Source organism: Periplaneta americana, chromosome 12 (genome assembly GCF_040183065.1).
Source record: "Periplaneta americana isolate PAMFEO1 chromosome 12, P.americana_PAMFEO1_priV1, whole genome shotgun sequence".
NCBI classification, from domain to species: Eukaryota; Metazoa; Arthropoda; class Insecta; order Blattodea; family Blattidae; genus Periplaneta; species Periplaneta americana.
In genome coordinates, this window is record NC_091128.1 from 159,873,047 (window position 1) to 159,896,243 (window position 23,197).

The 23,197-nt window shown below is 36.0% G+C and overlaps 1 protein-coding gene and 1 long non-coding RNA gene across 3 annotated transcripts in view; one reads left to right on the forward strand and one right to left on the reverse strand.

Annotated features, from left to right (window-relative positions):
• Positions 1 to 23,197, reverse strand: part of otk (off-track) — a 316,782-nt gene that overhangs the window by 54,653 nt on the left and 238,932 nt on the right. For both annotated transcript variants that reach the window (XM_069842367.1, XM_069842366.1), the window contains exon 3: positions 1,287 to 1,413. In XM_069842367.1, coding sequence (XP_069698468.1) covers positions 1,287 to 1,413 — 127 coding nt within the window. The remainder of the gene's footprint in view (positions 1 to 1,286; positions 1,414 to 23,197) is intronic.
• Positions 3,880 to 9,737, forward strand: LOC138711059 (uncharacterized). Its single transcript, XR_011335344.1, has 5 exons — positions 3,880 to 4,277; positions 5,241 to 5,397; positions 5,504 to 5,754; positions 6,017 to 6,571; positions 6,779 to 9,737. It is a non-coding gene; the product is annotated as an uncharacterized lncRNA (long non-coding RNA).

The window sequence follows — 23,197 nt, forward strand, 5'->3', positions numbered from 1 at the left end:
TTCAGTATAGTTTTGTGTTATGAACAATGGTTTCCCTAGCAACAAGTTTTTGTGTGGGAATTTTTACTTTCAAGGCCCAACAACAATAGCTGTAAAAAAAAACACGAACGTGCAAAAAAAGTTTTTATACTCGTAAATAGATCTGAAACATGGACTTTAACATGGCAACACAGAAGATAGGACGCTGAAGAGATAAGACTTTTAAGAATAACAACAGGAGTTTAGTTTAGATTAATAGTTTTTCAGGTAAGGCTCTCTGTGAAGCAGACTTGAATAATTTCAGGTAAAGCTCCCTGTGAAGCAGATCTGAAAGCTAGACTTGCATAATATAGGCCTATACGTAATTGTAGTACGTTAACAGAAAACCACAATTCCAAGTCACACAGAGTTTGTGTGCACTCGATGTGGGTCTCTGGCGTCTCGTCAGTCCACTCAACTTGTGTGGATATAAGTGGAAAAATTGAGACGGCGTCGGGTGAAGTTCCTGGGTAGCTCAGTCGGTAGAGCGCTGTACGTTCAACCAGAGGCCCCGGGATCGATAACTTGCCCCGGAACAATTTTACCCTTAAAATTATTCAAGTCTGCTTTACAGGGAGCTTTACCTGAAAACTAGATTTGCTTTCGATATGATCAGTTCATAATAGACATTTACACCTTCAAAAGTTGGTAAGCGGCAAACTTTTCTATTTTTCACGTCGGATGAGGGTCAAAGCGAGAGAAATGTTGAGAAAGAAGGGAAAATACTTTTAAAAATGGTCGCTACTCAAAATCTTTACTGGTTTCCGAGATACGGCCAGTTAAACAAAGGAGCGTTTTCGCTTGGCGGAGTACTCACGACTCAACTTTTATCTGTTGGAATCTCAAAGAAACATTCTTTCCTCAGACTTCTTGTACTTCGGCCTGAATAATTTATCGATCTTAAGCCGTTCTAAGTAGATGAATATCGTCCACAGTGGTAAATCTCAAACGAGATGTCATGTTTTAACACCGAATTAGACCTACAGTAAACTTCGTTCACGTCCACGTTATTCGTCTAGCGAGGTGAATGGATCTGATTTGCTCTTTCATCAATGACGTCAAATAACGTAAACCGTTTAGCGAACCAGTATGGAGCGAAAACTCCCTAATGCCGCTTGAGCTTGAGGTGCGAGGGAAGCGTCATATAAGGAGCACCCTGTACTTAAGTTATTTCTTTATCAATGGACATATCTGAATGTCTGCTTAGAATAACATTACTGGTCAGTTTGTGAAGTCAGTATTAATCTAAAAAGTTTTACTCAACTCACCTGTACCAGTCGATATGTATTTCTCCACTGCCATCCACGCTGCATCTCAATGTTACATTGTTGCCAGGTTCAATCTTATGTGGGGAATCCGGGGTCTGAAGCTGCACCAGAACGGGCTCCCCCAACCCTGCAACACAAACAGTTCTTTCAGATAAATTGATTACAATAACCAATATCGCATGCACTGCATTACACTGCGAAGCAGCTGAACGGAAAAGCAATATCTTAAGGAATTCTAAACCTAGTTTCAGGACTTCTACAGCAGGTTCCGAAATATCCTTGTCGTGGACGCAGTTGCAGAGTTGCCAGATGTCCTGGACTTCCCAAAATTGTTGTGCATTTTAATGGAGTGTCTCGGATTGAGTTATATTTGTTCCGGAATATAACAAAAAAAAAAATGAAAAAAGAAAAAACAATTTTTTGCTCATTTCTATAAAATTACTTTTAAAATTCCTTATTCATTTTCTCAAACCCTGTCCACCCTACGTTCGATGTCATCGTTAACTCTGCCTGGCGCCTCCTACAGGGTTGTATTAAAATAAAAATGGCAATACTATAGTATGTACTAGCTATTATATAGTAAACTGCTCTGCCGATTTAATACAATGCGTTTGAGGTAAAGAAGGGAGAAAACAGTACAACGTGGTTTGTTGTTGTGACAAGAATCCAAGCCCCCGCATATCAGTAAGGCATCATGTCACAAACATGTTCACGTCTGAGTATTTCTAATATTAGTACATTTTATTCAACGTCTTGAAAACGGCGCAAATATTAAGGATATTGCTGGAGAGTTTAAGGTAATATTTATTTATTTATTTATTTATCTATTTATTCATTCACTCATTTACTTACTCACTTATGCATTTATCTATTTCTTTATTTACTTATATAATTTATTGACCTATTTATGCATTTGCTCATTTATTCATTCATTCACTCACCCATCAACCCACCCGCTTACTCATCTACTTACTTAGGCTTACTCACTTATATATTTATGTATTTGTTTATCGACTTTATTTATTTATTATTGTATTTTGTAGACAGATGTATTCTAGGAAATAAAATTAATTTGTATTAACACTGTATCAGATTCACTTTTCATAATGAATTAACTCTTAAATGCCCATTCCCCTATGATCGATGTTTTGCTGTCCATAATATTCCTTGACTTTCATGCTCTACCTAAACATGATGTTTGCCGATTGCAGGGGGACTTGCTCCGCGTGTTATATCCAAGTAGGTAAACACTGACTGTCTCCTATATCGACGGAGCAGTGTTTCTTTATTCTCTTTGGAAGTTGATTTGTCATTAATGGGATTTAAACGCTATCATGTATTTTCTGTATGTACAGTATATCTGTTTTTACTTCGTTATTTAATGACGCTATATCAACTACAAGGTAATTTAGCGTCGATGACATTGGTAATATCTTAAAGAAATTTGGCGAGATGTGGTCGAGGGTTTGCCATAGATAACCTGACATTTGTCTTACTGTTGGGGGAAAGCCTCGGAAAAACCCAACCAGGTAATCAGCCCAAGCGGGAATCGAGCCCGCGCGCAACTCCTGATTGGCAGGCAAACGCCATACCGACTGAGCTACGCCGGTGGTTTTTTTTAATGTACAGATGAAACTGTACTATGACATTATTTTTCCAGACTTCATCAATAATTTAAATGAAATTTCGTAATCTAGAAAAATGTAACAAAATTAAACGTTTAGGCCCTATATAATTAGTTGAAATACATAAAAGGAATAAAATCAGTTGTAGTGCAAACTGAATTAATACAAATGTGTAGTCACGTTAAGGTATGCAATATCATTACCGTCTTTGATTCCTGAGGGAAACATCTGGCAACCCTGCGCAATTGGGGAAGACCTCGGAAGCAATCCAGCAAAGAAATCAACGCTAACAGGATTCGAACCCACGCCCGAGCACGATTACAGCTCCGTATTCCCTAGGCTACAAGGCGTACACATTTATGGGCCTCAAGTAAGCCCAGAACAAGTGCAAGACGAGAGACTTTGTTGACAAGTGCTTGTTGTGGTATTGGGAAGAAACCGTAAATATCTGCTGGTGCAAGGAAGCGAGCGTAAAGGACAGACAAGTTTGGATACATGGAAAACAGATTAAGAAAAGAGGGTTAACGCAGTCAGGCTGGAATCCTGACTTTTTGTAGAAGTTTGCGTGCTGGTGTAGCTGAGAGATAAGGAAATGCCGAGATGGCTTAGAGAAACTTTGAGAAGATACAAGAAGTGTTGGGAACTGAGGAACTAGGCGACCTGGGGCCTGTTTCTCAAAACTCACGGACTAGTATAGGGAAGACCAGGTAACTTGATACCCTAAGGGTGAAACCTAACCATTTTTCCCCCATTACTACAAATGCTAGTGGATTATGGTGATTTTCTAGTTTGAAGGTTGAATTTTCTTTTGCCAACTTCGTTTCGAATTTCGTTACTGACAAATACTATAAATGGTAGTGATTTTGTAACCGGTATGTTGGCAGCTGAGGCAAATATCGACAATATTTGCCGGTACTGGAGTTCCATGAAATTAAAATTGTACTAGATTTCTCAGCCGGTTACTGGAAGATAGTGAAATTCGAACTTATTAATAATTAATTAATATTAGTATTAATATTAATACATAATAGTTATGTTATGTGTTGCGTTGTGGTTATAATTCAAGAATAGTCAGATAAGTACGAATGAATATAATATACTTGGGCGTGATAATGCACGTGGGTAATGGATAGAAATATTATTTCAAATTTTAATGAATTTCTTTCGTGTTTAGATTTTTATTACTATGTCAAAAAAATGAAATAGTGTTGCAGTGACTCCTCCAAGGAAGAAAATGTGTGGCATTCAGAGTACGCTTCAGAAATCTGTAGTTCACGTGTATAATGAGTTGAAGAAAGAAGATAATGAAGAAGGAATTATGCTAACGGAGACAGCAATTACAACCAGAATAGGACAATTATTAGGAGTAAGTATTCTTAAGCATACATTTCAAAGTGGTATTCAGTTTTAGGAGTTTGCACTAATAATTTCATGATTGTGGTCAAACAAAACAAATTTTTAGGTTAGGCCTAATGTTTAATCGAGTCAGTGATTTTCATATTGCCAAACTAAATACATTTAAGATACTGTAATACTGCAGTAGGTGATAGCTTAAATACATTTACAAATTAGACGAACAAGTAATCAAACAGCACGAAAGTAAATTTCCAGTTTTCTCTTTTGGTATTAAATTAACCGTTCAGATCACAATTTACATGCCACATCGGCCGAAGAAAATACAAGTCATATTGTAATTATTAACTTGATATTGCAGCAAATATTACATGAATGTTGGCCTGTTATGGTGCTTAAAAATAATTCAGTTTTATATAATAACTATATAACATACTCTATAAAGCATAGGAACGTTGACTCTGGCTGAATAATTTATTCATGACTGGTCTAAGTAATATTAAATATGGTGTTTCTTCAGAAAAGCTACCCCACCCAAAGTACTTGTTAAGATATAACACTCGAGAGGACGAGGACGCACTACTGGGAAACTAACCATTTCTCTTCGTCCTGGACCTCTCGCATGTTATATTGGTAATTAGTAACAAGTTTGAGGGAGGGACTACAACAATGCATTAGAATATACAGGTAAGTGTCAAAGGATTTTTGTGCTGAAAGTATTTGTGGCTGTGCACTAAAACCACGTGTTCATCACTATGTAAATATCACAGAAATCAATTAAACAAAATAAAATTATGCCTTCTTTGGTGTAGCTTTTCTGGAGAATTACCTAAATATTAGCCTACTTAAACCTATCGTAGACCCAACCTAACATGTTGATCATTTTCTATTCATATAGCTGTAAATGTTGGTATTATGCATGAATTTTATGATATAACAATTTTTAGAAGTATTATGTTATTGTTTGTTATTACAGCTTGGCTTAACTACAGCCACGAAAGTGAGAAATTCACAGAAGGGGACCCCACTCGTGACACCAGGAAAACATAGACTACGTAAACATCCAGTGACTGATGCTGATGATTTTACGAAAGATGCAATTGCGAGATTTATTTATGACAAGTTACATAAAGGTAGGGAAGTTACAGGAATTATTGTGTTGATTTATGCAATGTAATTCTGATATTAGTCATAGGCCTATGTATAAAAATATGGCATAATTTTCATTTACTGTTACAGGGGAAGTACTAACAGCAGCAAAAGTTCTGGAACATATGAATGATGATTATGAAACATATTTATTTAGAGTATCCTTATCATCGGTGAAAAAAATTTTGAAAGAGATGAAATTTCTAGGGAGCAAAGGGGATCCTTATACACATGTATGAGAAAGTGATGTTATTCGTTTTTTAGAGAATATATAAGAAATGTGGAGCGTGAGAACCCTAAACCCGTAGTATTCTTGGATGAGACTTGGATTTTTATGAATGGTAAATTTCAATGTATTGTGAGACATTGAGTGATTGAATTTTTTACTAACAAATAGATTAACACTTATGTGGAATATGAAATTGCAATTAATATAGGCTACTAGTAATGAATTCAGGTGGGAACAACATGTTTTGCAATTAATAGTTTCATATTATAACTAGAGGTTAGTTATAAAATTCTTGAACGGTTTTCCTGTCTTTAAAATTTTTGTGTCTCTTAGAGTGTCAATGTGAATTGCTTTTCTCTCTCTGTTTTTTTAAGTATGATCACCCACTTATTCATGAAATAAACCAGGTGAAGTTTCCAGTGACATGAATGGTGTTATTCATAGACCAACAAATGAGGGTGGAAGATTAGATGCCGGAACGAAAGGTGGATTTATACTCGGTAAGTTATATTGATTTATATTTTACATAAATTTGGCAAGAGTAATTTTTTTAATCAGGGTACAAAAATATAAAAATTGGTGACTAAATAAAAACGTGGGAAAGCCTTTCACCAAAGAGGATCTCATGTCATGTCATGTTATGTTATGTTTTATTTTCTTTATTTAAATGCTGTGAATTCATGTGACGTAATTATATGCCCAGGTATAATTTTTATTGCAGGTGCTGATTTAATTTTTTCATGCAATTGAAAGAAAAGTCAGGACTACCATAGTGCTATGAATAGCCCTGTAGTTGAGAAGTGGGTGCAAACACAGTTGTTGACCTGAGAACATTAGGGCAATGCGTTATTGTCATGGATAGTGCTGCATATCATAGCAGACTTGTGAAAAATCAGCCAACAACAAAATGGAGGAAAGAACAGCTACTGGTGGTTGCAACTGAATATAATAGATTTGTTGTACTAAATGATAAGAGTTGTACTAAATGATAAGAGTTGATGGTGTGAAATCACCTTTTGATATTACATTGCAATATTAATTTCCATACTTTACAGTCATTATTATTATTATTATTATTATTATCTTTACTACTACTACTACTACTACTACTTATAGATGCTACTTTTTTCTTTCAGGTGAAATTGAATCTACATAAGAATCCTAAAACAACAGAGCCTTGCCAATTACTGTTCTGAAGCGGCCTTGTCTTATGTGTTGTGTCTATATACAATTAATTCTTTCAGTTTTTTTTCCCCTTTAATGTAATGAAGTTGTTGGTTGATTGATACCAAGTGTTCAGCAGTTGATGTCATTTGTTATCTTGCACTCCAATATTTAACCAGATGATTGAAAGCTGTGTAAAGTTAAACAGTCAAGACAATGATCCATATCTTCATTGAGATTTCAGAAATGACATGGGGAGATTCTGAAATATCAGTTCTTTGTAAATATTTGAGACAATCATGGCCTGTGATAATATGAGTACTGCCACTGTAGATTTTCATAGAAGTTCAGTTATTAAATTAGGTGTATTATTTTTACTATGTATTGTACTATATTTTTGTTTCGCTTAATTGATGAATTATATATGCTGTAAATTGAATAGTAGACTGTAGGCCTATAGCTTAACTGATGAATTGTATGTGCTGTAAATTAAATAGTAGGCTGTATACCACAAGTGATGAATTGTTTATGCTTGTAATGTGAAGTAATTTTTTGCATGATATTTATTATCAGTTTCTGTATATTTCAACTGATTGAATTGTTTATACTTTTAAATTGAATTAACTTGCTTGCTATGTATTATATTTTATAGCTTAACTGATGAATAATTGTTTAGGTTTGTCAATTTAATAATCTGAGAGTGCCATGTACTTCATATTTTTAGTGGAGCCACCAATGTAGCTTAGTCGGTAGACTCGTTGGCCTGCAAATTCAGAGCTGCACTCGAGGGTAGTTTGGATCCCCCATTTGGTCTGATTAGTTGGTTTCTTCTGAGGATTTTCCTCCATCGTGGAGCAGACGCCGGATGGCCTATTGCAATTTTTTCATTTGCTTTAGAATCATTCCGATTTTTGTTACCACATTGTCATGTTCTGATCTTGTTATTCTTTTAACAGTGTGGTAAGATGCAGGTATAGATAACCTTACAGTAATTTTGCTACCTTTCAGCTACCTCATTACCTCCCACTCCATAAAGTTCATGGATCCACGGAAGTACCAGTCGTCGATGTAATTCGACCATTTTGCTTAAAATATTAAAACACTGTAAAATATTGAGATTTCATGCTGTTACGTCCATTACTGCAGCAAGAACATCTGATTTTGAATCTGATAGTATGACAGCCTTCTCAGATTTATGAAGTCGATACTGGAGATTTTGTAAGCTTAAAAGTGTATCTAAATTTTCACTATCAAAATTAGTCAGTGTTTGAAGTTAGTTAGTTAGTTAGTTAGTTAGTTAGTTAGTTAGTTAGTTAGTTAGTTAGTTAGTTAGTTAGTTAGTTAGTTAGTTAGTGGCATTTAAAAAGGGCGCATCAGCTACTATGGCTATTTGCGCCCTTATCTAAAATCTTTCACTAAACACAAACACAATACAATAACCAGAATGTTTAAAAAGCTAAAAAGCGTTGTCACGGTTAAAATGGGGCAAACAAGTGTTTGAATATAATTCCCTGTAAAAGGGAATATACTGGTATTGTACTACAACACCACTACATCTATGGCTTGGTAAACAGGATCCATCTATAAAAAATACTGTATGTAGTCACTCACTGACCAGATCATTTATCGTTTCTAATGATTTTTAAAATGTCTGGAGAAGTATCACATTTCTTAACATCATCTGTTAAAGTTAACTTATATACTATTCATTTTGAAATAACTTGGGATTGTGTTTTATTAGTAAAGTTTCCCTTGATTGAGCAAGTTTGAGTTCTCCAAGTAGAGTCAAAAAGTCTGTTGGGATTTTGGCTCAGTTTATTAATATTTGTGGACTGTGATTTTTTGTTCTAGACAACCATATTATCTGCAAATGATGAGATTATCATAAGATCTATTTCTTTAGTTAGACCATCGACATTAATATTGGAAAATGTATTCCTGAAAACAACAATGTGGGAAGCCCAGATGAATCTGTCTCTATTTACATATTTGTGACAATGAATCAAATAATCAAGTCACTGACCCAGTGTAACACTTTATCATGGACACCCTAAGTTTGCAATTTCTTAAGTGATTTATATCTACAGAGCCATATGATCCTTGAAAATAAATTAAAATTGTTAAGTTGTTTTGTTTTCTGTTTAAAATATCTTTAATATCTTGACTAAAATTTAAAATCTGTCCATTTGTTGAATGCAATTCTCTAAAGTCAACCCAATAAAATGAAAGTTAGTTACTAGATTCCAGGAACCAATTCAATCCATGAAGTCATCTCTTCCATAATTTTGGCTATCATACTAGTAAGTGGTATCTGTCGATAACTCGAAAAGATATTAGTTGAATAATTGCTTTTCAAAATTGATGTTATGATAGATTTTCTCCAGACAGATATTGTATTTTAGATGAGATTACAAGATAAAAGTAGTGAGTTTGCTTGTTTGCCAACATGTTTAAGAAAATCAGCATGTGTATTGTCTGGACTTGGAGATGTTTTGGGTCTTATGTTATTAAATTAATAGTAATATTCAGTTCTTGATTAAATATTGTTATATAAAGTAGATAGTAGATTTAATATTTCTTTCAGTTTTTCCTTAATAGTCTGACGTACACAGATAAAACTAACACCCACACCACCAACTAATCTAATAGAAATTAAAATATAATTAAATGTAGAAAAAGTAATTAAAATTATAAATACACGTAATAAACCATAACCCCCTAATTTCAACAATATACTATTTTATTCCCTTTTACAGCTTGTAGATAATTATTAATTATAGTTATTACTTATTAGCATAATATTTATTGAACTTATTGGCTATTTCACTTCGTTTGAAAGATGTTATTGTGTACAAAAATCATTTTTTGATGATCGTTTCATGCTGTATGTTGTGTATAAATCTATGATTTCTGGCCATCTGTTCTGTGTAATCCATCTTTTGTATAGAATTAATAAAATATTCTTTTGGTAGTAATTATTTTATTAATTGAGTATTTAATTTTCACCAGCTCACATTTCTTGAATCATTTGCTTTTTCTTATTTAAATTTAGGACACAAGAGCCAAAAAGAGACTTCACAGTTATGTATCATACATTTTTTCAATGACAGACGTGGAGTTGCAGAAATAATAAGTGTAAGTGTAGCATTATTAAGCAATTTACAAACAAATGAAATCTTTAAAAAGGTATCTAGAAGTGAAATTACTTATGGCTTTTAAGGACCAAAATTATTTTTGTAAGTTGATTTATTATTATTTCAGTTTTAGCATAGTTGTATTATCCATTTCCTTACTAATTTCAAAAGATAATCAGAAGTTCATTCGAATTCCAACCAAAAGTCAATTGGTTATTAATTTATCTACCTTTAGGAAGTACAGTATATGTACGCTGGAATCTTTGAAGTGAAGTGACAATAATTTAATTGGTCTTGGAACAGATTTGATTCTTGAATATTATATACTATACTTTGTTGTATATTTACGTCTAGTAACCTATTAATGCTAATACTAATAATAATGTAAAGGAATAAAAGAATAGAACATAGCAATACATTTCTCATTATTATTGAAACTATTTAGAATAACCTTCTAACATTAAGGTAAAGTACGGTGAGTAAAGAAGTCATTCAGTACATAGGATCGTGATTTTACTACATGTGGTGATATCTGGTAACAGTTGGCAACACTGACAAGGCGGAAATATTTGCTGTTTGGGAACTGAACTTACGTGATCCTCACTATAATACTAGTCTGTACAGTAGTAATATTAGTTTATTTTACAAGTCTGTGTTTCTAGAAACTACAAGGGTAAAGTAGTAGTTACCAGTTCACAGACTAGTAATATTGGTCGATTTCACCAGTTCATAAGTGATTCTGTTTCTCAAAATGTTAATCTAGTTGATTATACTAGTATTCAACAGGAATATTCCTACAAGACTCTAAAGAATGGTGATTTCTATATTATCAATTACCAGTGCCAATCTTTCTCAGATAATCAAAACAAAATATTGTAGTTATTTTTTTAATAAATGTGGTTTAGTGATTTCGATTGAAGTAGTAAAGAAGTTGTTGTGAGAAGAGCTAAAACTATATCGAGAAAGAACAATTATTATTCCTTTACGGGAGCATTGTTTAAATATAATGAACGGTTTAAATAAAGTGCTTAAAAGCTTGGAGAGTTGTTAAATATAGTGGGACCTGCCATAACAAGACAAACAAATAGAAGTCATGCATTATCAGCAATGCTTCAAATACAAATTGCTCTACAAATCGGGATGTTGATTATTTTCCAATGCCATCTGGTTTTTCTGCCCTAGACCAGCAACACATGCAGAATTTTTTTCCTAATAATCTAATACCAATTCATCAACTGCAGTAATTTTTGCTGGCTTTCCTCCTCCACTGCCAGTTCTTCTGACATTGTCAACTTTAGCCTACAGATTAAGTACAAAACGACACTAATTAAAATTAGGTAACTTTTCAAGTCATAAGTGGCATTCATGTCGCCAGTAGACCCACTAGCTACATAATGTGTTCATATTATGATACTGTGAACTTGAATTGGTACTCGTCAAAGTTGCTTTCTTAATGTTGGGCCAGTAAGTGTCCCTAACGTATGCATAATCTTTGTTCTGAAGTATCGGTTCCATAGCCTCACTTATTACAAATTTTTTTGTCCAGTCGTTTACTTTATCATTTTTGTTATTATGCTTGAAAACGCACCGAATGATATATCCTTTGAGTCATTAATCATATTGAGTATAGTTAATTTGCTTTCAATTGATGGAATTTCAAGAGAAGAGAGAAGTAAGAACCAAAACAGAAACCTTGTAACCTCAAATAACAATACCTACCAATGGCTATAAACAAATGAACTCAATCAGCTGACTAATGAAAGAGATCATGTGACTAGTGAAAAATTGTCACAAGTTACTAGACGGGTGAAATAGTTTGAGAAACAGAATCTACTAGAGCTGGTGAAATATACTCTGGTAACTAGTAACTGATGAACTACTAAACTAGTATTTTTGAGAAACATGCCCCTGGACGGAGGAGAGTTCGAAAGTTGGAGGTACTGCAGGAGTGGGTAATAAGCAGATTTTTGGGAGAAAAACAACAGTTTAATTGGACCGGAACTCAGCGGAGCGCCGTTCCGGAAAATAAAAATATATGCATGTCAAAAACATGACAATGCCAAACTTGATACCTGGTACGAGTCCATTAGACTATTACTAAATTCATAAGGTGAGTTCCTGTAAATATTTGTTTCCAACTAAATCACTGACGAAAAGAAAACGAAGGTAGTGTAGACATGACTACCGCTGTGAATATAATAAAACTCGTCTGGTCTGCGAAAAAAAAAAAGGCAGGGGATATAAGGAAGTCCAACGATTGTAAAAAACGTCTATACTGGAATTAAATTTCTAGCTAGTAGGCTATGTTGCGACACAAATATGGTAAGTGCGTTATTACAATATTGAGAAAAAAAAAAAAAAAGACGAAGTCGAGTTTTTTCTATTTCCGAGATTCTGTTAATGTTCTGGTACACACTGTCCTTTACAGTTCCCCACAGGAAGAAGTCGAGTGGCGACACGTCCGGAGAACATGAAGGCCACTGTACGTGGATTGTGGCGTCGACAGCTGTTGTGGTTTGTTTACATGTTAAGACAGCAAACACACAACACACGACGTGCAAGTACGTCAGTCGTCTTCCGCTTTGTGTAAGTTAATGCACAAGATGAATGGGGTACCACAACATACGTCACATTCTGATGGCATTCATTTTGAATTTTGTTGTTATTGATTGGGAAGGTGACACTGTGATACATTTTTGAACTCGTCTTAATGTATGTAATCAATGCAACATGATTAAAGTACGTAGTGCTATTTGAAAAATTGATGACGTCACGTGTATCTTGTGCCATAATGTAGTTACATACACCAAATCTCCCCTCATGTTAGCCCCTCGTTCCAACATAATTCTCAAAAACAAAAACTCCAATACCTATCCAAACAAAATAGTAATATGCGTTACAAGAGCGGTATGTTGAAGTTTTCATATTTGAGGAAAAGTTTGAAAAAGCGAAATGTAGTTGAGCTTTTTTAATTTCCGAGAATTGAAAGAAAACATACCGCTCGTGCATCGTACATTATTTTGTGCGAAGATCGTTTATTACATACCTGAAAGAGGAATTTCTAATTAGTTGCAATGAAATCTCCATCTTGGTTTCTGTTCAATAACGGAAAATTCGCAAAACAAAAATATCTATCTTCAACATTGTTGCTTTAAAATGTTTTCTGTGTTTACTATACTCCACCAGGCCGTGATGTACGTCTGTCTTTTTTCCCCCCAGTCTATGATGAGTCTGGAATCTTGTTGATTTTTTCACGGCTTCCTTAATGTTACTTGCATCACGAATGCAGTAACTTTAGTGGAGTTGTAGAGTTTACTTAATTTTTGCAAATACTTAAAAACAATAATTAACAGTGCAATTTAGGTGAAATTGCAGTGGTAAGTTTCCAATTTATAATTATTACTATATTGAACGTCTCTAAAAATAATGTTAAAAGCCTAAAGCAGTAAAATCAATATGTCACTTAAGCCGTAAGAAGAGGGAAATTGTTATGTGTGTTAGGTTGGGAATACTGAATGTGGAATTTTAGATTTTCCGCGGATTGGTTTTGTGCGGATACCAAGCAAATACGCACGATCTCGCACAAAAGTTATAATAGGTGCACAAGATAAATGGGACTCCCTGTATAGTATACAGCAAGAACATTTTTATTTGCTGTGCGTGGTGCAATAAGAATTTGTGCTTTCATAATTGCATGAACAATTCACAGTTTTTTTCTGTTTATATTTAGTGGGACTGCAGTGTCTGTAGACAACCAGAGGCGCTGGAAGGACAGAATAAAAGAAATAAAGAAGGGACAGGGACAGGTTATAAGAAAGACGAACCTGTATCGGTGGAGTTTATGTTGAATTTATGTGCTTATTGTAAAATATACTGTTACACGTTTAATTTGAGAGATCATTAAACATACCTTACCAGTTTAATATACTGTAAGTTACTTTGAGTTTGTTTAATTCCATGAAAACAGTTCATATTTTGTTCGTAATGATGGACCCTATTTAACTCTGCGTTTACAAACATTGAATTGCAGTCTTGTTTCTCTCGTCTCTGCCACACGCTACACATAAAAGGCTCCGCAACTACTAGATTAACAGCGATATTCGGAAAGTCGTTTTAATCCCTTGCATATTATTTTCGTAACTTCTTGTTTGCACAACGTCTTACACTTACTTTCTTACTTACTTACCGGCTTTTAAGAAACCCGAAGGTTCATTGCCGCCCTCACATAAGCCCGCCATTGGTCCCTATCCTGAGCAAGATTAATCCTGTCTCTATTATCATATCCCACCTCCCTCAGATCCATTTTATTATTATCTTCCCATCTACGTCTCGTCCTCCCCAAAGGTCTTTTTCCCTCCGGCCTCCCAACTAACACTCTACATGCATTTCTGGATTCGCCCATACGTGCTACATGCTCTGCCCATCTCAAACGTCTGGATTTAATGTTCCTAATTATGTCAGGTGAAGAATATAATGCGTTTAGTTCTGTGTTGTGAAAGTTTCTCCATTCTCCTGTAAATTCATCCCTCTTAGTCCCAAATATTTTCCTAAGAACCTTATTCTTAAACACCCTTAACCTATGTTCCTGTCTCAAAGTGAGAGTCCAAGTTTTACAACCATACAGAACAACCGGTAATATAACTGTTTTATAAATTCTAACTTTCAGATTTTTTGACGGCAGACTAGATGACAAAAGCTTCTCAACCGAATAATAACAGGCATTTCCCATATTTATTCTGTGTTTAATTTCCTCCCGAGTGTCATTTATATTTGTTACTGTTGCTGCCAGGTATTTGAATTTTTCCACCTCTTCAAAGGATAAATTTCCAATTTCTATATTTCCATTTCGTACAATATTCTGGTCACGAGACATAATCATATACTTTGTCTTTTCGGGATTTACTTCCAAACCTATCTCTTTACTTGCTTCAAGTAAAATTTCCGTATTTTCCCTAATCGTTTGTGGATTTTCTCCTAATATATTCACGTCATCCGCATAGACAAGCAGCTGATGTAACCCGTTCAATTCCAAACCCTGTCTGTTATCCTGGACTTTCCTAATGGCATACTCTAGAGCAAAGTTAAAAAGTAAAGGTGATAGTGCATCTCCTGGCTTTAGCCCACACCTTACACTAATAAAACATATCGGTGTTCAAAATTTGAAGGACCTACGTAACTTTCCAGTGTTGAACGTTCCTTTGTGAGGCTCAGCTTTTCGTCTCTGGACCAGCCTAAATAGCGAACTCGTTTTGGTAATGATATTGGTTTTCCAATATTCTTCCTATCCAGAACCGCAACAACATTCTAATAAACAGCATCGCCATGAATCAAAACACGGCCGGTACGTAATGGAGTTGGGTTAACACGGCTCCCTGAGTGTAACTAGCAGTGGGAGAGGAGCCCCGATTCCCGGGTGGATTCCTGTTAAATTTCCCAGGTGGAATACATTAGGGGAGAGTGCCCCTAGCAACAGTGGTCAATTGGAGCCGACCGAACCGCAAAACGAAACAAGCTGCTTGTAATTGAAACGTGTTCCATTGCAACTCGTCAGTTTATGTGTTTTCACCAGTTTTCCTCCGCCTTGCAACGACCAACATCTGCCGTGCGGACAGGAGAACCTCCCTGCAAAAGCGTCCCAAAACACCCCTCGAACGCACCGAATATCTCAATTTTTGGAAGGTGTCCAACAAATATAAAACTGGAGAACATAAAAACTCTCTCTATAATACTTTCTCGTACGGCGGATATACAGAGTGATTCAAAAGTGATCATAATGTAAAGATGAAGAGTAGAGCCCGGACGAGAAGTTATGGCACCGGCGCGAGGGACGCATTTTAGTTCGTTTGCTTGGACTCGCCCTCACACTCAACTGGAGGGGTGTTGGGTTAGTTGGTTGCTAGCATTCCGAGTGTTCATATCGTTCTGCTACTACCGCTATTGCTAATACTGAAAACATTGTCCTTCTGACCGCCCTCATTGTGGCATTGTCTAAGGTGTGAAATCATAGAGTAGTTCATAGTCAAGGACATGAAATAGCATACAATGTATGGAAATTCATGTCCGAAGCGGCTGTAAATGGAATACCATTCCATTGAAAAGCGTGTGTGCAAGAGTACTGGCTGCCACTGGTATTTCAAAGCGAACCTTGGCAAGAATCAGGAAAGAAGGGAAAAATATTGAGACAGGAACAGCAGATTCTTTCTCCAGTCCGGAAAAATCACAGCCGAAGAAGATTGTTGCAGCTGTAGACAGTTTTGATGAGGAAGTCATGAGAAGACTCATTTATAATTTCTACGCTACGCATAAACAGAGGCCGACTCTGCAATCGCTTCTTCCAAGAATGGATATCAGTGTATGATTATGTGAAGAAAGTAGAGAACAATTACATTGAAAGTGAGCATGTGATGGACAGTATTTTTTAGAACATTTCCATAAACTTAGGGACATCTGATTCCAGCACAGATCAGTCGTCTGATTCGGACGGAGAATAAGAATGTAAAGATGGAATAGCGGGCGTAATTCCATTAGATACCTTCGGATTCTTGAATAGAAAAGTGGTGATACTAAGGTAAGACGAATGTTTTTAGAAAGAGATGAAACGGATAGGCCTGCCGCTCTGAGCTTGAGAACCGTAACCCAAACAACCCCCACTCCTCTACCCTGCTGGCGGCAATTTAAAACTTCGCGCATGTTGGTGCCATAATATCTCGTCTCAGCTCTACAAAGTAACACACGCAAAAAAAAAAAAAAAAAAACTTCCAGTAAAAATTAGTCCACAAATGAACTGTCTTCGAGACTTCAATTTTTTCTGTTAACCTTGAGAACAATATGAAATACTGGATTACAGTTGCGTCCTCACCTTCAGTTTTGAATATTTTATTTTATTTTATTTCTTTAACCTGGTAGAGATAAGGCCATCAGGCCTTCTCTTCCCCTCTACCAGGGGATTACAACTACAATATAAAGAATTCAATTACAATTATAATTACAATTAATATTGAATTTACAAATACAATAAAAATCGAAGTACTAAAAGATTAACAGACTAATAAAAGCTAGACAGTTCATTGTAAAAATTAAGAAGAGAGAAAATTTTTTTTTTATTAACTAAGTAAAAATTAAACCTACTCTACGCAGTAAGAAAATGCTTAATAAGTTTGCTTTTGAACGCTACTAAATTCCGACAGTCTCTGATGTCACTGGGTAGGGTATTCCACAAGCGCGAAAGCGAGATTGTGTATGATGATGAATACGATGAAGTCTTATGTGTTGGTCTGGCTAGTATGAGGCTATGGCTAGTATGAGGCTATGGATAGTATGAGGCTATGGCATCTCGTAAAAGCGGAAAAGTTCCATTTGTAAAATTCACCCACACCAACTCGTAAAATCATTAAATCATAGGCTACTAATAATTAATTAACACTGAAAATCCGAGGATATCTGGCGACAGATTGTCAAATCCGGGGGCATTCCAGGGGTGAATTTTGTCCGGGGACAAAAAGCAAAATTCGGGGGATGTACCCGGAAGACGGGGATGTCTGGTAACCTTACGTTATGATGTTCCCCGTTAATTATTTGTTACATTAGGATATCACTGCCTTCTAAATATTCCCCGTATTAACCAGGAACAATTGCGAATCAGGTGCGACAGTATGGAAACAATTGCGAATCAGGTGCGACAGTATGGAAACAATTGCGAATCAGGTGCGACAGTATGGAAACAATTGCGAATCAGGTGCGACAGTATGGAAACAATTGCGAATCAGGTGCGACAGTATGGAAACAATTGCGAATCAGGTGCGACAGTATGGAAACAATTGCGAATCAGATGCGACAATATGCAAACAAGTGCGAATCAGATGTGATAATATGCAGACAATTGTGAATCAGGTGCGACAATATGCAAACAATTGCGAATCAGATGTGATAATATGCAGACACTTGTGAATCAGGTGCGACAATATGCAGACAATTGCGAATCAGATATGATAATATGCAGATAATTACGAATCAGGTGCGACAATATGCAGACAATTGCGAATCATATGTGGCAATATGTAGATATTTGCGAACCAGGTGCGACAATATGCAGACAATTGCGAATCAGGTGCGACAATATGCAGACAATTGCGAATCATATGTGGCAATATGTAGATATTTGCGAACCAGGTGCGACAATATGCAGACAATTGCGAATCATATGTGGCAATATGTAGATATTTGCGAACCAGGTGCGACAATATGCAGACAATTGCGAATCAGGTGCGACAATAGAGAATCAGATGCGACAATATGCAGACAATTGCGAATCAGATGTGATAATATGCAGACAATTGCGAATCAGGTGCGACAATATGCAGACAATTGCGAATCAGATGCGACAATAGAGAATCAGGTGCGGCAATATGCAGACAATTGCGAATCAGATGTGATAATATGCAGACAATTGTGAATCAGGTGCAACAATATGCAGACAATTGCGAATCAGATGCGACAATAGAGAATCAGGTACGACAATATGCAGACAATTGCGAATCAGATGTGATAATATGCAGACAATTGCGAATCAGGTGCGACAATATGCAGACAATTGCGAATCAGATGCGACAATAGAGAATCAGGTGCGACAATATGCAGAAAATTGCGAATCATATGTGGCAATATGTAGATATTTGCGAATCAGGTGCGACAAGATTATTTCAACAATATTACAGTGATAGATGACCGTGATTGGTTGAAACTGAACGAATTCTTAATCGGGATTGGTCACTGGTTGCATGAGCAGAAATACACCTTTTCAGCATATGGGACAAAACTTTGGAGAAAATACAGTAAAATCAGTAGAGATTGCTCAGTGTGACAAATATGATTTGTCTGAAGTGTTCACGGGTTAGGCCCCTGTTGCTCCAAACTGGGGCGCACCCACACGGCACAGTGTTTATTTATCATAACAGCTCTTCTTTTCGAGCGGCTCGCGGTTTGTTCAGTTCAAGGATCGAATCCCAGCGAAGACAAGGACAGACACTGTGTTCCATCGCCGGGGATTCAATTCCGCAGCCTGAAGGGGAGAGGGGAGATTTACAATCTAGGAGTCAGCCAATTAATTCAGCATCCGATATATAAAGTTGTTAAACTTGGAGAACTTCCGTATGCCACAGAAGAACGCAGACGCTGAGAAGTATGGACGAAAGTTGAGATAAGAGGCAAACTGCAGAGAAAGAAAAGAGACTGCTGGTTTGTGCATTATCTGTTAGCGTCAACGCGGTATCTATGTAAGTTAGTTCTGCTACAACTTGTGTAGAAGCACTTAATTGTTTGGTACCCGAATCTTACAGTAAAGATTGCTGATCGAGTTAGGCTATTAAGTGTGGAACTTCTGCTCTACAAAAACAATTAATTTTCTTTCTGCTTCGTAGACATTGAAAAAGCTATGACTGGTTGAGTACATTAAGAAAAGAAAGGCATGACTGCACGTATCCTTTCTTCACTACACGCGTTTTACTGACATGCTAGTTCAGGCCTGCAGAACCCGTAAGTAGGGGAAAAATGACGTCAGCCTCACTCAGTTGTTTACATTATTTTCCCGTGCAAGGTCCATCAGTGGCGGCATTGTAATTTTCAAAAAAGATTGTAATAAATTCATTGTACAGGGACATCATTTTATTTTTACTAACATTTTTAATATTAACCTGTCTATACCTTTAGAGAACCGGAAACACCGCTTGCTCCCCCCTCCAAGACTGGAGTTCGATGATACTGGCGTAAAACACAAATCACTCTACTAGGTACAGGATGGAAGAAAAGTAGTTCATCCATTTACGTAAACTAGAAAATATCGCGATTTTGAGTTTGATAATTTTCATTAGGTTTTTCTTTAATCAAAGTACAGTACTGTATTAAGAATAAGTGTTTTTACTCACGAAGTGAGTTATCCATGCGAACGTATTCATTATGCAGTGTATACTGTCTACAGCACATTAGCGTACAATATAGAGAAAGAAGTTAAATTGAAAAATAATCATAATATGAATATTTAAACACAATTTTGAAAATGGTGGCCGTTCATTTCCATACAGGCTTCAGTTCTTTTGTGCATTTTATCGCACTATAGACTAATGCATCTAATTCCAATTGCCAGTTTCGTCCTTCGTACTAGTAACTCATGTTGAAATAATTCTGTACCTACTCTACGTACTGTGAATTCAATCTTCACTTCTGCCCGACCCGAAAATATAAAATTACTCAGACATGCTATCTACTGTCCGTCCAAGTGGTTATGCCGCAAGATTGTAGAAAGGGAGGAAATCACGTGACAGTTAATTATTTAACGAGGCCCTTTTATTTAAGTTAAATTAAACAGCTGTATAATATTACGTAAACGTCCAATTCCTAAGAGAAATTAATGTTTTCAAAAAAGAGCTAAGACAGCCCAGCTTTTACAGAGGGGCGAGCAGAAGCAGGTGGGGGAAATCGGGATGCGACGTAGGCAAACGGACAGTACCTGTGCGAAAATGATTCAATATTGAAAGCTCTTTCGTCACTGGAAAACGCGAACATATTTCTGGAACGTACTATACCCAGTAACTCAGTACTGCTTACTATCTGCGGTCTTGGTTCTGTGTGGAGTTGGAACTTCCTTAGTAGAAAGGGTGGGAGTGAAGTACATTCAAAAACTCAGGTACAATAAAAATTGAAGTAAAAATAAAATGATGTCCCTGTATTTATAATGCGTTATCTCGTTTCAAGGTTTATTATGCTAGATTTCCTGTCGGCAGTTCTTTGAGATTTCTTTGCACCTAGCTTCCTTTAGATTTTCGAAAACTTTCCTCCTATCATCACCTACGTAAACATAAATTTATAGCATGTAAGTAATGAACTTGAAAGCCACTACTAATTTCAATTCAACATATACATAACGAGTGATGTCCTTAATTTAATAATATAAATAAATAATGATTACACAGTTTGTAACAATGAACTTATCGGAAAGTTTGTGCATTCCATAATTCTTAATATGGGTTTGTTGAAATGTAGTTTAATATTGAAATGACGAGTAGAAATAAATTGGATGGGACACAGTAAACAAGCAATCATTCTTTCGTCTTCAACAACAAAATAATCATATTCCCATTTTCTTTGGAAGTAGTATTTCTTCACGTGTTTAGATTTTGCCATGTTCCAGTTCTCTTTAACCCTTTCTCACCTATAAATACCATATTGCAATAATTAACTTTATAGCATTTATATACTTGTGTGTTACATATGAAGGTAAATTTTGCTGGATAACTTCTATTTCAATACATTTTCATCAATATAGTTTTGTTTCAAATGTTGCCACTCCCGTAACTTGGTCACTGAATTGGTCCTAATACAGCTATTTGTTTCAACATGGATTGCTTGTAAATGTAATTTGGGGTTAGAAAGGGTTAAACTGCAGTACGCGTATTGTGTATTTATTTATATTTATTTATTTTTATTTATTTATATATTTATTTATTTGGCTGGAGTGCGTTACAATGTTGAATGACAGAATTGACATCCGGTCATATAGTTATCAGTCAGTTATCAACGTACAATTTATTTATCGTCCTATTACTAGTAAAACAAGTTAAGACCAGTAATGTAAGTTTTGTAAAAACAAGAATTGAAACTTTATTAATGCACGAAAAATCATAATAAATTCTTCAAATAAAGTAATTGGTTTGTTGCCTGCAAGCAACATTTCGGACTTATTCCATTTTAGTAGAATACAGAGCACGGAAAGACAAATCGGGGACTGTACTTAACTTATTTTACACAAAAAGTGGACTTAATCGGCTTTACTAGTAATAGGAAGATATATACATAGGTAGACCTTCTTACATTATATGCACACATATATTTTAAAATTTATTTTACATATCTTTTAACTTATTTATTTCCCTCATTCATTTTCCTCTTACTTCCTAAAGGTATGTTCCTAAGGATTTTATTATCTGTTTATTTGTAATAATTCTTGATAGCGTATTGTGTACCTGCCGCCACGAGAATGAATGTTGATGCAGCGGAGCGTAACTAGAACGCCATGACCGCACTGGTAGAAAAGTTGGGAGGGGTAAGAAGGGGTAGTAAGGCAGTCGCTCTCAGGAGCTACAGTTCTACAGGTCTCGTTTAGATCATCAAATTGTATTGTAGTCTAGAGACTGGCCTCATGGAATGAGAAAGCGATTATGAAGGAGTTAACGAGGAGGATCCGCCTTGTTAAATTTAAATGTGGAGAGTATGGAGACAGAAATTAAAATAAAACCAAACTCTTATTCCAAATTTTAAACATCGTTACAATCTCAACAATGCTCACAATAACAATCACGAACACCACAATTTTTTCTGGCTGTTTTGTGGATTTGATGAATCGCTTGTCATTTTTTATTATACTACACGTTTTGACGCAGTAAAAATGTTTATTTTCTCATACTTTGTCGTAATAGTGAATTTTCAATTAAATGAAAAATTATGAAATCTAACACACAGACATATATTTTAAAATTTATTTTACATATCTTTTAACTTATTTATTTCCCTCATTCATTTTTCTCTCACTTTCTAAAGGTAACATATGTTCCTAAGTATTTCATTATCTGTTCATTTGTAATAATTCTTGATAACGTATTGTGTACCTGCCGCCGCGAGAATGAATGTTGATGCAGCCGAGCGTAACTAGAACGCCATGACCGCACTGGTAGAAAAGGTGGGTGGGGTAGAAAGGATGGTAAGGCGGTCGCTCTGAGGAGCTACAGTTCTGCAGGTCTGTGCTAGTTGATGATAGTACTTCAGAGAAAATCCGGAAATTGTTTTTTTGTAGTACCACAGCAATTCCTCCAATCAGAAAGTAAAACGAAGAAGATGAAGAATAATGAACCTTATCACAGGTCATAAAATTACTTCTTCAAGAACGCTAGTTGGACAACTGCGGCCCGCATGCCGTGCCAGTATTGGGCACTGCTGCTGTGTGTCATAAACGACTTCCCTCTTAATCCCTCCCTAAACAAGGGCGCGCGATACTGGATAAATCCGCCAGCTCCTCATAGGCTATAAAGCCTGGTCTGGTCTTATGCCAAGGCGCCATTAGTTTTATAGTTTCTAGGCCATTTAGCCCGACGCCAGGGCTGCGCTCACCAAGCATTAAATATCGGATTAGCCCCATCAATCTCTGACAGCTTCGCATACTTCGGAACTGCGTGAGGCGACAGCCAGGTTCAATTACGGGGTTACCAAGTT